The sequence below is a fragment of the Bombina bombina genome, chromosome 2, assembly GCF_027579735.1.
Source record: "Bombina bombina isolate aBomBom1 chromosome 2, aBomBom1.pri, whole genome shotgun sequence".
NCBI classification, from domain to species: Eukaryota; Metazoa; Chordata; class Amphibia; order Anura; family Bombinatoridae; genus Bombina; species Bombina bombina.
The window spans coordinates 890,224,157-890,239,289 of NC_069500.1; the positions used below are offsets into that span (position 1 = coordinate 890,224,157).

Consider the following 15,133-nt stretch of genomic DNA (forward strand, 5'->3'; position numbering starts at 1 on the left):
CTTGCAAATGGATAACATTCTTGCAAAACTGCTGATATATAGTGCTCCAGAAATAGGCCTGCTCCTAAGCATACGTCCCGGATTTTCAACAAAAGATACCAAGAGAAAAAAGGAAAATTGATAATAGAAATAAATTAGAAAGTTGCTTAAAATTGTATGGTTTATCTGAATGATGAAAGAAAAATCCCTTTAAACACAGTTATATGCAAGCAATAAAATAATCTAATAATCACATTAGAGCATTTACTTTTTGCACTATAATGTCCCTTTAACCCTTTCGTGACAGGGTTAAAGTGCCTACATCGGAACACCTGTTCCGATGTAGACAAATTGAAACTACGCGATCGTGCATATGATCGCAAGATTTCAATTATTGGATCGCATCTGGGGGGCGTCCCTACAACCCTAGGAACGCCCTCCAGACCGCGATCAAGTCCTTGAAGCACAGAAGGCTTCAGGACAGCCATTTGTTATGACGTTCTATTCCGTCATAACGGCTTTAAAGCCCAGTGTAAATATGACGGAATAGAACGGCATAACGGGGTTAAAAGGTTAATGTCTGTTTTAGTATCAACAAACAAACATAGCACTGGTTGATAGAACAGTGCATGCATTGTTGTTACAGAGATAAAAAGTGTGCAAGAAATCTGTTACATTGCAGGCATGGCTTGCACAGGTGTTGCAATTTAAAAAGACAAGGGCTTTCACTTAAAGGGACACTGAACCCAAATTTTTTCTTTCGTGAATCAGATGCATAAAATTTTAAGCAACTTTCTAATTTACTCCTATTATCAAATTTTCTTCATTCTCTTGGTATCTTTATTTGAAATGCAAGAATATAAGTTTAGATGCCGGCCCATTTTTGGTGAACAACCTGAGTTGTTCTTGCTGATTGGTGGATAAATTCATTGACCAATAAAAAAGTGCTATCCAGAGTCCTAAACCAAAAAAAAGCTTAGATGCCTTCTTTTTCAAATAAAGATAGCAAGAGAACGAAGAAAAATACATAGGCGTAAATTAGAAAGTTGCTTAAAATTGCATGCTCTATCTGAATCACGAAAGAAAAAATTTGGGTTCAGTGTCCCTTTAATTAGAACTAGACATGTGCATGGGTGAAAATTTTGGTTTGGCTGAATCTTTTGGACCGAAGCAGCCCTGCTATTTTGTATTCGTTTTAAACATAACTAATACAGAATATTCATGGAACATTTACATACATTTTCATTAAACAAATGTAAATACTCCATTGCTACAGCTGAAAAAGTTCACCTGCAGCGTTATATACTTATCTCTAGTGCACTGGAGAGGCGCCCTAACCCGACACTTCTTCACAGAGCTAAAACTCATATTAGCGTGGCCTTGGGCTCTGCGAAGAAGGGTCGGGATTAGCACGGCTTCCCCAGTGCACTAAAGGTATTTTTTAACCCCTAAGGTAGTTTAAAGAGATAGTAAACACCAAAAATGTTATTGTTTAAAAAGAAAGATAATCCCTTTATTTACCATCCCCCAGTTTTGCATAACCAACACTGTTATAGAAATATACTTTTTACCTCTGTAATTACCTTGTATCTAAGCCTCTGCTGACTGCCTCTTTATCTCAGATCTTTTGACAGACTTGCATTTCAGGCAAGTAGTGCTGACTATCTATCTATTGGGTACTTATAGAGCGAGAACTAATCACCCGTGAGGGTCTCAAGGCACTAAGGGAAAGGGGATAGGAGAAGGAGGGGGGAGGGGATGGGTATTCAGTCGAAGAGCCAGGTTTTGGTGAGCACAATGTAATTTATATGAAACACATGAACTAACGCCCTCTAGCTGTGAAAACTGTCAAATGCATTCAGATAAGAGGCGGCCTTCAAGGGTTTAGAAATTATCATATAAGTCTAAGTACCTAGGTTTAGCTTTCAACTAAGAATACAAGAGAACAAAGCAAATTTGATCATAAAAGTAAATAAGAAAGATGTTTAAAATGACATGCCCTATCTGAATCATCATGAAAGTTTAATTTGGACTTTGCTATCCCTTTAAAGGAAACAAACGAATACTGACGAATTTCATCAGTATTCGCTTTCTTTAAATTTCATGGTGCATTTGTTTGGATATTTGTTTTGAGAAAACGAAACTAATATCCGTGTTTCGTTAACAATTTTGCTTTTGTAACAAAACAAATGTACAATGAATGTACAAATGTCGAATTAGAACTCACTGATCTAAAGAAATTTGTAAATATTTAAAACTATTGGAAATGTCTAATATTCAGGTTACTTACCATTACCTAGTTCCCAAGAAAGGTTATACTTGCTTGAGGTGCAATAATCAATGAGTAACTTTGCATTTGAGCTGTCCCATTCGTCATGTTCCTTGCGCAGCAAAGCATTTAAACCAAAAATCAGATGTAAACCTGAACAATTGGCAAATCTGTACAGCAGATCCATGGTACTCTCTAGAAAATATATAATATATGGTTACAAATGTATTTTATAACAAATTAGGATTGATGTATAATAGAGACTTTGTCAGATTTTAAAAGACCCTCAGATTTTGAAGGAGACATTAAAGAGATACTAAACCCATTTTTTTTTCCTTTCATGATTCAGAGCATGCAATTTTAAGCAACTTTCTTTCTAGGAATCTAAGCTTAGGAGCTGGCCCACTTTTGGTTTAGCACCCTGGGTAGTGCTTGCTAATTGGTGGCTACATTTAACCACCAATCAGCAAGCCCTACCCAGGTGCTGAACCAAAAATGGGCTGGCTCATAATCTTAGATTTTATTGCTTTTCAAATATGGATATCAAGAGAAGGAAGAAAAATTAATAGGAGTAAAATTACAAAGTTGCTGAAAATTACATGCTCTATCTGAACCATGAAAGAAACAATTTGGGTTTAGTATCACTTTAATGTCAAAATTAAACTTTCATAATTCAACATTCAAGTTTACTTCTATTATCTAATTTGTTTAATGCTATTGTTATCCTTTGTTTAAAAGCATACCCATTAAGCTCAGGAGCAGCAAGTTGCTGATTGGTAGATGCACACATATGCATCTTGTCACTGGCTCATCTGAAGTATTCAGCTAACTTCCAGAAGAGCATTGCTACAAGGGATAACCAATAAAATTGAGTAAATTTAATAATATAAAAGTTAAAAAGTAAGCTCTTGATAAATCATGAAAGAAAAATCTTGGGTTTTATGTCCTTTTAATAAACAATGGCACACAGTTCATGCAGAAGGAAATTTAACTCCTTAACGACCGAGGTCGTGCCAGGCACGTCCTACAAAAAATGGTTGTTAACGACCAAGGACATGCCTGGCACGTCCTCTGGGGTTTCAAGCGCTGGAAGCGATCGTGATCACTTCCAGACGCTTTCAGGGTATTGCAGCGATGCATCAATATTGAGGCATCGTGCTATACCCTTTGTTAAGCAACCGATACAGAGAGGGCCACTCTGTGACCCTCTCTGCATCGGCCAGTGATGGTGCCGATCGTTGATGGCGTGGGAGAGATAGAAGAGGGAGGTGGGTGGGGGTCCATCACTGGAGGCATGCGATGGAAGGGAGGTGTGCGGGAGCGGGTGGGAGGGGCTGGGACCGCTCTGCTTCGCTACAGAAAGTTAGTGAGTGGGATGAAGGGGGAGGTTCATAGTGTTCAGGTAAAGGGATATGGGAGGGGGGAATGAGGGGGGGCAGCTACACTACAGAAAAAAAATGGTTATTTCATTTTTAATTATTATTTTTTTTAAAAAGACTAATTTCCTGGAAACTGGCAGACAGCTGCCAGTACCTAACATGGCGACTAATAAGTAGAGGGGGGAGGGTTAAAGAGCTGTTTGGGGGGGCACAGGGAGTTTGTGTGGTAAGGGGGGATCATACACTGCAGAAAATAAATAATAATAATAATAATAAAGCAACAACTTATTTTTATACTGTCAGATTTTCTGCTAATACTTAAGATGGGGGTGTGACGCTTGGGGGGGGTGGGGGAGGGAAGAGAGCTGTTTGAGAGGGGTCAGGGAAGGATCAGGGGGTGGGATGTGTCAGGTGGGATACTGATCTCTACACTAAAGCTAAAATTAACCCCACAAGCTATCTAATTAACCCCTTCACTGCTGGGCATAATACAAGTGTGGTGCGCAGCGGCATTTAGCAGCCTTATTATTACCAGAAAGCAATGCCAAAGCCATATATGTCTGCTATTTCTGAACAAAGGGGATCCCAGAGAAGCATTTACAACCATTTGTGCCATGATTGCACAAGCGGTTTGTAAATAATTTCAGTGAGAAGTAAGTGAAAAGGTTAACAATTTTTTTTTCATTGCATTTGGCGGTGAAATGGTGGCATGAAGTATACCAAAATGGGCTTAGATCAATACTTTGGGTTGTCTACTAAAAAAAATATATATACATGCCAAGGGATATTCTGACAGATATCAGTGTTACAATGTAACTATCGCTAATTTTGGAAAAAAAATTGGTTTGGTGCTACTTGTACTTATTGCCCTATAACTTGCAAAAAAAGCAAAGAACATGTAAACATTGGGTATTTCTAAACTCAGGACAAAATTTAGAAACTATTTAGCATGGGTGTTTTTTGGTGGTTGTACATGTGTAACAGATTTTGGGGGTCAAAGTTAGAAAAAGTGTGTTTTTTTTCATCATATATTTTATAAACCATTTTATAGTAAATTGTATGATATGATGAAAGTTCATTTAATGGTGAGAAAAATGGTATATAATATGTGTGGGTACAGTAAATGAGTAAGAGGAAAATTACAGCTAAACACAAACACTGCAGAAATGTAAAAACAGCCCTGGTCCTTAACAGTAAAAAACTTGAAAAATAGTCTGCTCACTAAGGGGTTAAAGGGTCTTAATAATGTATATTGAAATACGTGTGAACGCATTTAAGTTTTGAAAAGAATCATTTTTCCATTACTTGTGTATTAGCAAAAATAATAATGCTAATACAGTTTAACAAAGGATACCAAGAGAATGAAGAAAATTTGATAATAGGAGTCATTTGTAACAATGTTTAAAATGGCTGATTCATGAAAGAAACATTTAGGGCTTCATGTCCCTTTAAAGGTAAGTGAGAATTTTTTCAGATCACCAGTTTTTCACCCTCCATCTGAATATTTTTCATTGTTTACAATGACACCTGAAAAATAAATACAAAAAATAATTTTTCTCATCTCATTTTATTAAAACTATTTGAATTCCAGACATACTTGTTAAAGTTGTATTTTTAAACTTGTTATGGAAAGAGTCCTTCAGTATTAACTGCTCTTGCGCAGGCCACTGAGAGCGCAGCATATCTTCCAGAAAAGGAGGGAGGTTTCTTTCATCACATAGTTTTGCCTCTGCAAAAAAAAAAAAAAGGTCAGGGAATTATCTACTCATTTATCCTGTTTCTTAAAGGCACAGTACAGTCAAAATGAATGAAACTTAGATGATTCTGATAGAGCGTACAATTTTTAAATAACTATGATTAACTTTCCTATCAAATGTGTTTTGTTCTCTTGGTATCCTTTGAAAAGTATACCTAGGTAAGCTCAGGAACAGCAATGCCCTACTGGGAGTTAGCTGGTGATTAGTGGCTGCATATAGATTAGAAACCCTGCAGCCAGCACAAAATGTAAATAAATTAAAAAAATATATTGCAGCTATGTGATTCTAAGGGGGGGGGGGGCATAAAAGTGCACACTTGGATTCTAAAACCATTATTATATGGTTTCTACAAAGCTTGCACATTCCATTATACACAGGAAGGAAACATCTCAACATCCCTTTCCCCAGCTGATTAATCCTTTATGGGAGTTTACATAATTTAAATATAATGAATGTTTACCCATAATTTTTTAGATTGCATTGATTGTTCTATACAAAAGAGAGAAATAAACACAAGATTGTTTACAGGAAGAGCCTTTTTATGAGATCGTATTATCTAGAGAGACATTAAGAGATACTGAGAAACAGACAATGGTATTAAAGAATAGTAAAGTCAAAATTAAAGGGACACTCAAGTTAAAATAAACGTTTATGATTCAGAAAGAACATGCCGTTTTAAAACACTTTCCAATTTACTTCCAGTATCAAATATTGCACAGTCTTTTTTATATTCACACTTTCAGGGGAACAAGATTCTACTGAGTATGTGCACAAGCTCACAGGGTATACGTATACTAGTCCGTGATTGGCTGATGTCTGTCACATGATACAGGGTGCCGGAAAATGGAAGACAAAATAAAATTCAGAAAAAAAATCTACTGCTTATTTGAAATTCAGAGTAGGTGTTATTGCCCTGTCTTTTTATTATGCACTTAATTATGCAAATCTACTGCATTAAATGTTGGTCCTTTAAACATTATTGGTCTAGATAGAGCTTGTACTTTGGTAAAAAAAACTTACTAATTTTACTTCTATTATCAACTTTGCTTTGTTTGGTTTTTTTGGTATCTTTTTTTGAAGAGTAAACCTAGGTGGGCTCATAGGAAATTATGAGTGTGCATATCTTTAGCACTCAATGCCAGCAGTATTTGTAACTTTGTTCTGAACTTTGCTACAAACATTGTTACAAACATTGCTACTATAGAGTGCTAAAGATATGCACACTCCTAAGGCCCACCTAGGTTTACTCTTTAACAAAAGAAATGAAAAGAAGAAAACAAATCTGATAATAGAAGTAATTTGGATAATTGTTTAAAATTGCATGTTCTGTATGAATCATAAAAGTTTACTTTTAACGGGGGCGTGTCCGTGCAGCGTTCTGGATAGGACGCATTCTCTGAAGGCTCCAGCAGGATCTTAAATAATCCACCAATTATTACCTTTTAACAGCAAGAATATAAACACAATATACAAAATCTCCACAGTTCTGGTAATTGTGGCCCTATATCTCTTTTCTTAGCTGTTTTTATGACACTGGGGGTTCAGATTGGAACATAAAGGCCTAAGGCTGCGGCCTACTACTACTACTACTAGGCAAACACCTCCCCCCGGGAAAAGCCGGGTCATCAGTGCCGTCTGAACAATCTGAGTTACTGAACCTCTTCGACATTTATCACTAACTGGACAATAAGCTGATCCACTGACTAGCATTATTTAATTGCAACAAGATCTTTGAGATAGAGAAGAAACAACTCTAAAATATGACAGATATGACGGAAGAGAGCTGCCTAATGCACCTTGAGGGCTTTCCTGCAAAAAACCTACATCCCTCATGCAAAAGCTTATAGAGAAGGCTCCATAAGACTACCTGCTGAAATGCTTTAAGGGATAGGATAGTCAAAATTAAACTTGAGGATTCAGATAGAGCATGTAGTTTTAAGACCCTTTTAAATTCACTTCTATTTTCAAACGTGCTTCATTCTCTTGATATCCCTTGTTGAAAAAGAATACGCACAGATCCTACGCTAGTGGAAGCTAGCTGCTAATTGGTGCCTGCACACATTTGTCTCTTGTGATTGGCTTACTAGATGTGTTCATCTAGCTGCCAGTAGCGAACTGCTTTTCCTTCAGCAAAGGATAACAAGATAATGAAGCAAATTTGATAATAGAAGTAAATTGGAAAGTTGTTTTCAAATTGTATGTTCCATCCGAATCATGAAATACAATTTTTGAGTTTCCTGTCCCTTTAACTACGGAGAGAGATGCCGTGAAACACCCGGTGGAACAGCCGGAAACAAAACAATACATCAGCACTAGTATTGCCAATAACCTACCTACATAAAGAGAGCCATTCAGCCCAGGGCAAACTTACCCGGCCTCAGACACACACAAAGCAGAACCTCCATACAACAAGACAACCCTGGGGCTACCGGAAACAGCTACAATGCCAGCCCGAGAAGAATCTAACTCCCTGATCACAAGGTCAGGAACTCAAACTACGGAGGACACCTGGAACAGAAAGCGGTGTAAGGGGAAAGCATCTGCACCATCTACACTGACCCGGGGGTTAGGAGAGACACTCCGAAAGAGCAAAATCACAACCCTGTCAAGCCTCTTACTAGTAAATGAACCCGGGGCAATAAATGGTATGTTAACAGCCCGCAACCGCAGACCCCCTGCAAACCACGTGGCAATAGGCCCAAGGAAGACTTTCCTGAAGAGACGCTGGGGGTAGGGATCTCAAAACTTCGACTAGCAGTGTCAGCATGAGAAGTCGTCATGTTATTTTTGTTTGACTCTGTTTAAGGAGTATACTTTTAATGTTAAAATTAGAATTGTTTTAAGCATTTTTAGAAAATGTACAACTCTGACCGCTTAATATCACTTATGTTTATTATCATAACATAGGCTCCATATAATCTACATTACTGCAAGAATCCCAAGGTCTCTAGAGTAGGCAATATGATTGTCAGGCAGTGTATATTTGTTTATACAGCGACTTCTTGTGGGGGACCCCTTGGAGGACACTAAATGAGATGATGTAATATCTATATGCACTAATGACACGTCGTCAGCATCTTCATATACAACTCTTACTTGATGCCAAATTATTCCTAGCGGCCGTGGTCACGGGGAAAAAATAAAAAAAGATCAACCTAGACCCTAACATAGCTTAATGAATACCATGCAGGTAATTAACCTAATGCATTTATCTTTAGTGCAATATTTAGCATCATGTCAATGACGTGGTAGCACATTTATCTATTATTATTTTTTTTACATAAACGGGGAGTCTTTACATAGAAAATTCTTCCTTATTATTAGAAATATAATCTCATATGCAATATCAAATTCACTTATAAAACCATGTCTATCAGGTGCAGATATCATAAAAGTACATTGCCTGTCCAGATATGACCTTTATTGTATTATATCTTACTTTGATGTGTATTTTATTTTTCAAAGAATGCAGTTTGCATTTTGTTAGGATATATCATCATTATTCCTAACACCCCTTTTTGTTTATTATACTTTTGGACCCAAAAGTGGCCCAAACAAAGATTATTTGGGAAGAAGAAGAAAGAGAAGGAGAAGAATAAGAAATGAGGATAGATGTCTAGAAATGTGCAGACACAAACATGTTTCATATGATTGTACTGTATTACATCTGCATTTTTCATGAGTACATGAACTATGTATCTTTGAATTCTTTTGTTATGTGCAAAATCCTCAAAAATCTTTATAAATAAAAAAAGTTTACTTTTAACTTTACTAACTCTTTAAAAGGGAAATTTAACTCAGCATTTAAATAACCAGTAAATACAGTAGATTTGCATAATCAACAAATGCATGATAAAAAGACAATGTTATAGCACTTAGTCTAAACTTCAAATGAGTAGTAGATTTTTTCTGACAAATTTCAAAGTTATGTCTATTTCCACTTCCCCTGTATCATGTGACAGCCATCAGCCAATCACAAATGCATACACGTACCATGTGACAGCCATCAGCCAATCACAAATGCATATAGGTATATTCTGTGAATTCTTGCACATGCTTAGTCGGAACTGGTGACTAAAAAAGTGTAAATATAAAAAGACTGTGCACATTTTGTTAATGGAAGTAAATTAGAAAGTTGTTTATAATGATATGCTCTATCTGAATCATGAAAGTTAAATTTTGACTTGAGTGTCCCTTTAAACTTTATATAAAATGTTTTTATCTAAGGCACATAAAACATCACAATATACTTTTTTAATTATATTAGTGGAAGGTTAAAAATATACAAAGATGCACAAAATAAACTATGCCCAGATGCATCTTCATATACCTCCACTTTGAAATAAAAAAAAGGATTTATGAGATAAAGAAATGGATTTATCAGCAAGTATAAAGCTTGTTTTTTCTTTTGCTCTGTACGGTGACATTTATCAAGCTGTCAAGGAGTCGATTAACAGTGAGGTGAACAGATCAGTGGTTGCGTATGTCTTCCATGTAGATGTTCAACAAACAATGTTATATACAAAAAAAAAAAAAGTGACAATCTCATTCACATTTAGTTAGTAGTGAATACAAATGCATTAGAACTTTGAAAGCACAACCGACTTAAAAAAGGGACAATCAAGTCAAAATTAAAATTTTTAAGTTTCAGAGAGCATGCAATTTTAAACAAATTTCCAATGTACTTCCATTAACAAAATATGCACTGTCTTTTTATATTTACACTTTTTGAGTCACCAGCTCCTACTGAGCATGTGCAAGAATTCACAGAATATACGTATAGGCATTTGTGATTGGCTGATGGCTGTCACATGATACAGGGGGAATGGAAATAAACATAACTTTGAAATTTGTCAGAAAAAAATCTACTACTCATTATGAAATTCAGACTAAGTGCTTTTGCATTGTCTTTTTATCGTGAATTTGTTGGTTATGCAAATCGACTGTATTTACTGGTCCTTTAAATATGGCTCCAAAGTAAACAGTAAACATAATTTTTGTGTAAAACGGAAGATGGTAATAAAACACCTGGGTAAATATAATCCTGATATAGTATTCTTACATGAAACGCACTTGAAAAACCAGGAACACAATAAACTCAGATGTAAATGGGTGGGCAAAGTTTTGGCTATTCCTTGCAGGAAGAGAGGAGTAGCATTCTTAGTTAACAAAAATGTCTCTTACAATCTCATAAATAAAGAGTTTGAGCCTGGTAACAGATGGGCAATTCTCGAGATTGAAGTCATGGGGAAAAGTTTTATCCTATGTAACATTTATGGGCCAAACAACATAGATTCAATGTTTTGGAACAACCTCACAATTAAGCTATCTAAATACATTGGCCAAAACCTAATACTTGCTGGTGATTTTAATCTGTTGCCCCTTCCCCCACTCGATAGAACTGGACCATTAATCACATGCTCTAGACCGCATAAAACTGAAATGTTTACACAATTATGCAAAGCCTTAAAAGTTCATGACATATGGCGCATTCTATATCCAACACGTCAACCATACACTTGTGAATCAAAAGCTTATAGGACGCTATCAAGGATTGATATTTTCTTAGTGGCTGACAAATTTCTCACCCTAGACCTTAAAGATGAAAAAAACAATATTGCTATCTCTGACCATGCCATAATCTCTCTTGAGGTCCCTATAAGACTGTCAAGCATAGAACAAACGTCTAACTTCTTTAGCGAACAATGCTCAGTTTGGGGGATGGCTTGTGCATAAATGGAGAAAGTATGCTCAATTTAATGACTCGTATAGAGACAAAAAAAGAAGCCGCTAAAGTATACTTAAAAGGTGAAATTAAGGCATACATGATCAAACAAAAAAAAGAGATCCAAGGCGCGGGAGATCCAATTATCTAATCAAGTACAAAATGCATATAAAATTTACATTCTTAATCCGCTAAATGTTAATTGGAATAGCTATATAAATGTCAGGAAAGGGATCTGCACCTAGCCCAAAAATCCTCTTGGGAAGATCAGAAAATAAACGCCAAGTTTAAAGGCCAATACGGTAAATCGGCTAAATACTTGTCTAGGCTAGATAAAGCTAGAAAAAGAGCAATCTAATTCAAGCTATAGTAGACAACAATAAAAGATATACCGACAAATATATTTCTTAAATATTTTCAAAACATCTATGCATCTCAAGATATACATTTTAACAATAAAAATAGTTTCTGGGGGAAAATTGTTTCCCCAAGAGTTTAAATCACATTATTAGAACAACTAAATAATCCTCTCTCTAGGGATGAGATATTAAAGGCTGTAGACACAGCTAAACATAAGGCGCCGGGCCCTGATCAAGTCCCAGCAAAATTTTATAAAATACTAAATGATGAGATTAAAGACACATTATTGGCACTTTTTAACAATTATTATATAGAAAATAAAGAGGTATCTAAATATTTTACAGCCTCAGTTATTACCTTAATACTTAAAAAAGGTAAGGATCCCCTGGATCTTATAGACCCATTTCACTGCTAAATGTTGACTATAAATTGCTTGCTGCTATAATTGCTAATAGACTCAAGGTCTGCTTAAATGAGATTATTCATGAAGATCAAACAGGCTCCCACCAAAAACACACGTAAAGTTACCCTACTTTTAGAATATTTTTGGAACAAAAAAGAAATAGAAATACAGATAAGACATTTGACGGATCTTGCTTTACTCTCAATCAATGCAGAAAAAGGCGTTTGATTCGGTAATCTGATATCATTTATATACAACATTGGCACATTTTGGTTTTGCAGGTAACTTCATATCTTTTACACAGACAGTTTATGATAATCCAATCTCATCTATTTTTATAAATGGTAGACATATCTAATTTTGAATTACATAAGGGCAGCAGGCAGGGTTGTCCACTCTCTCCCCTCCTTTTTAATATAGCAATTGAGCCTTTGGCAATATTACTTAGACAGAAACTAAAGGGGATTTTTTTTGGTGGTAGAGATATAACCCTCTCGCTATATATATGCAGATGATCTGCTCATATTCTTGAAAAATACCAATACGAGTATATTCATTTCCCTAGGCGTCTGACCTTTTCAGTTCCTTTTCTGGTTATAAGATTAATTACACCAAATCTAAAATCCTGTGAATTGATAAAAATAAGAATAGCTAACCCCAACATCCGTTTAAGGAGGTAGATTCTATTAAATATCTAGGAATACATCTACATAGGAACCCTAATAATTGTATATAATAATTGTATTAATTAGTATTTTTTAGGAATTCCCCCGAAGCTACAAAAGATGGAGTCAGTTCCCAATAATCTTTTCTGCTAAAATTGTATTCATAAAAACAATACTTTTTCCTCAACTTATCTATATTATGCAAAATCTACCTCTATTTATTTTAAGGAAAGACATAATTTCCTTTAATAGAAATTGTGCTAAATTCATTTGGGATGAAAAAAAAGACATATCCTATAAATTTAAAAGATTGGTGGCTTTGCTTTCCCAGATATTGAGTGGTACATTATCTCAATTATAGCTAGGCTCGCAATCGATTGGCTAACTGATAGAAATTATTTAACAGATCTTGGTTTTGAGGCAACATTAATATCTCCATTTACTGAAAGCTGTCCTCCATTGTTCGCGTTCAAACATTCCTATAAATATTTAAAATATATCCTGTATATTTGCTATTATTGCCTGGCAGAATATATGCGCTGAATGCAAGACAAACTATCACATTACACAATTTCTACTAATTATAGGCAATCCGGAATTCCTACCTTGCTTAAATAACAAGGTTTTTAGGGTCTGGATGCAAAAGGGACTGGTTTCTATATTCCAAACTCTGGATGAGTTATATAACAAAACTGTTTTCTGATTTACGCACTGAATTTAATATGTCAAATAATAATTTTTTCGCCTATTTACAGCTTAGGCATTTCTATAAAGAAAAAGCTAAAATCTGCAATAAAATAGGGCATCTAGGTGAACTGGGTAACTATATTACACTATACAGAACAGGACAACATTCTATCTCCCTGTTATATAAAATACTCCTGTCCAAGCAAGGACAAATAATTCTAAACGCCTCCCTATTAAAATGGAAGAATCACTTTGATGAGGTTTCTCTTGAAAAACCTAAATATAGTATTAAATGGATTAGAAAAGCTCCCATTTCATCAACCTGGAAGGAAGCCCACATTAAAATATTGCATAATGTATATATTACTACGAAAAAACTCTAAGTGGGTAGATTTAGAACTAGCAAAATGCTCGAGATGCGGTTCTGCAGAGGCAGATATGTTACACTGTTTTTGGTCCTGTCCTAAAGTTAACAATTTCTGGGGAAAAAAATAGTATTTTGGTTAAATAAATTTACAGAGGAAAAAATTAATCTTGACTCTTTTCACATTTTCTTCCTATATACTGCTAGGAAAAGATATTGCACAAACTTAGTCAATACTTGTATTGTCATAGGACGCATCTTAATTCTAAAGAAATGGAAAGATAGTAATGCGCCGACTATATCTGAGTTTATAAAGTTAGTACAATCTCAAATAATATTTGAGCAATTCAATATCGTACTTCTGCAAAAAAAAGATATTCAATCCTTTTTCCCAAATGGTTAGATTTGATTCTACAATATCCCTTGTCAACCCAGTATATACTCACATCTCAATTTCATAAAAACAAAATTTATGCTTACCTGATAAATTTATTTCTCTTGGGGTGTATCCAGTCCACGGATCATCCATTACTTGTGGGATATTCTCCTTCCCAACAGGAAGCTGCAAGAGGATCACCCACAGCAGAGCTGTCTATATAGCTCCTCCCCTAACTGCCACCCCCAGTCATTCGACCGAAGACAAGCAAGAGAAAGGAGAAACTATAGGGTGCAGTGGTTACTGTAGTTTAAAAATAAAAAACACCTGCCTTAAAATGACAGGGCGGGCCGTGGACTGGATACACCACAAGATAAATAAATTTATCAGGTAAGCATAAATTTTGTTTTCTCTTGTAAGGTGTATCCAGTCCACGGATCATCCATTACTTGTGGGATACCAATACCAAAGCTATAGGACACGGATGAAGGGAGGGACAAGGCAGGCGCTTAAACGGAAGGCACCACTGCCTGTAAGACCTTTCTCCCAAAAATAGCCTCCGAAGAAGCAAAAGTATCAAATTTGTAGAATTTAGAAAAAGTATGAAGCGAAGACCAAGTCGCCGCCTTACAAATCTGTTCAACAGAAGCCTCATTCTTAAAAGCCCATGTGGAAGCTACTGCTCTAGTAGAATGAGCTGTAATTCTTTCAGGAGGCTGCTGGCCAGCAGTCTCATAAGCTAAGCGGATTATACTTCATAGCCAAAAAGAAAGAGAAGTTGCCGAAGCCTTTTGGCCTCTTCTCTGTCCAGAGTAGACAACAAACAATGCAGATATTTGACAAAAATCTTTAGTAGCTTGTAAATAAAACTTTAAAGCACGAACCACGTCAAGATTGTGTAATAGACGTTCCTTCTTTGAAGAAGGATTAGGACACAGTGACGGAACAACAATCTCCTGATTGATATTCTTATTAGATACCACCTTAGGTAGAAAACCAGGTTTGGTACGTAACACTACCTTATCTGCATGGAAAATGAGATAAGGGGAATCACATTGTAAAGCAGATAACTCCGAAACTCTTCGAGCCGAGGAGATAGCTACTAAGAACAGAACTTTCCAAGATAAGAGCTTAATATCTATGGAATGCAAAGGTTCAAACGGAACCCC

The 15,133-nt window shown here is 35.9% G+C and overlaps 1 protein-coding gene across 3 annotated transcripts in view; it reads right to left on the reverse strand.

Annotated features, from left to right (window-relative positions):
- Positions 1-15,133, reverse strand: part of HPSE (heparanase) — a 95,415-nt gene that overhangs the window by 58,967 nt on the left and 21,315 nt on the right. For all 3 annotated transcript variants that reach the window (XM_053703242.1, XM_053703241.1, XM_053703243.1), the window contains 2 exons: positions 5,225-5,356; positions 2,270-2,443 (listed from right to left, as the gene is read on the reverse strand). In XM_053703242.1, coding sequence (XP_053559217.1) covers positions 2,270-2,443; positions 5,225-5,356 — 306 coding nt within the window. The remainder of the gene's footprint in view (positions 1-2,269; positions 2,444-5,224; positions 5,357-15,133) is intronic.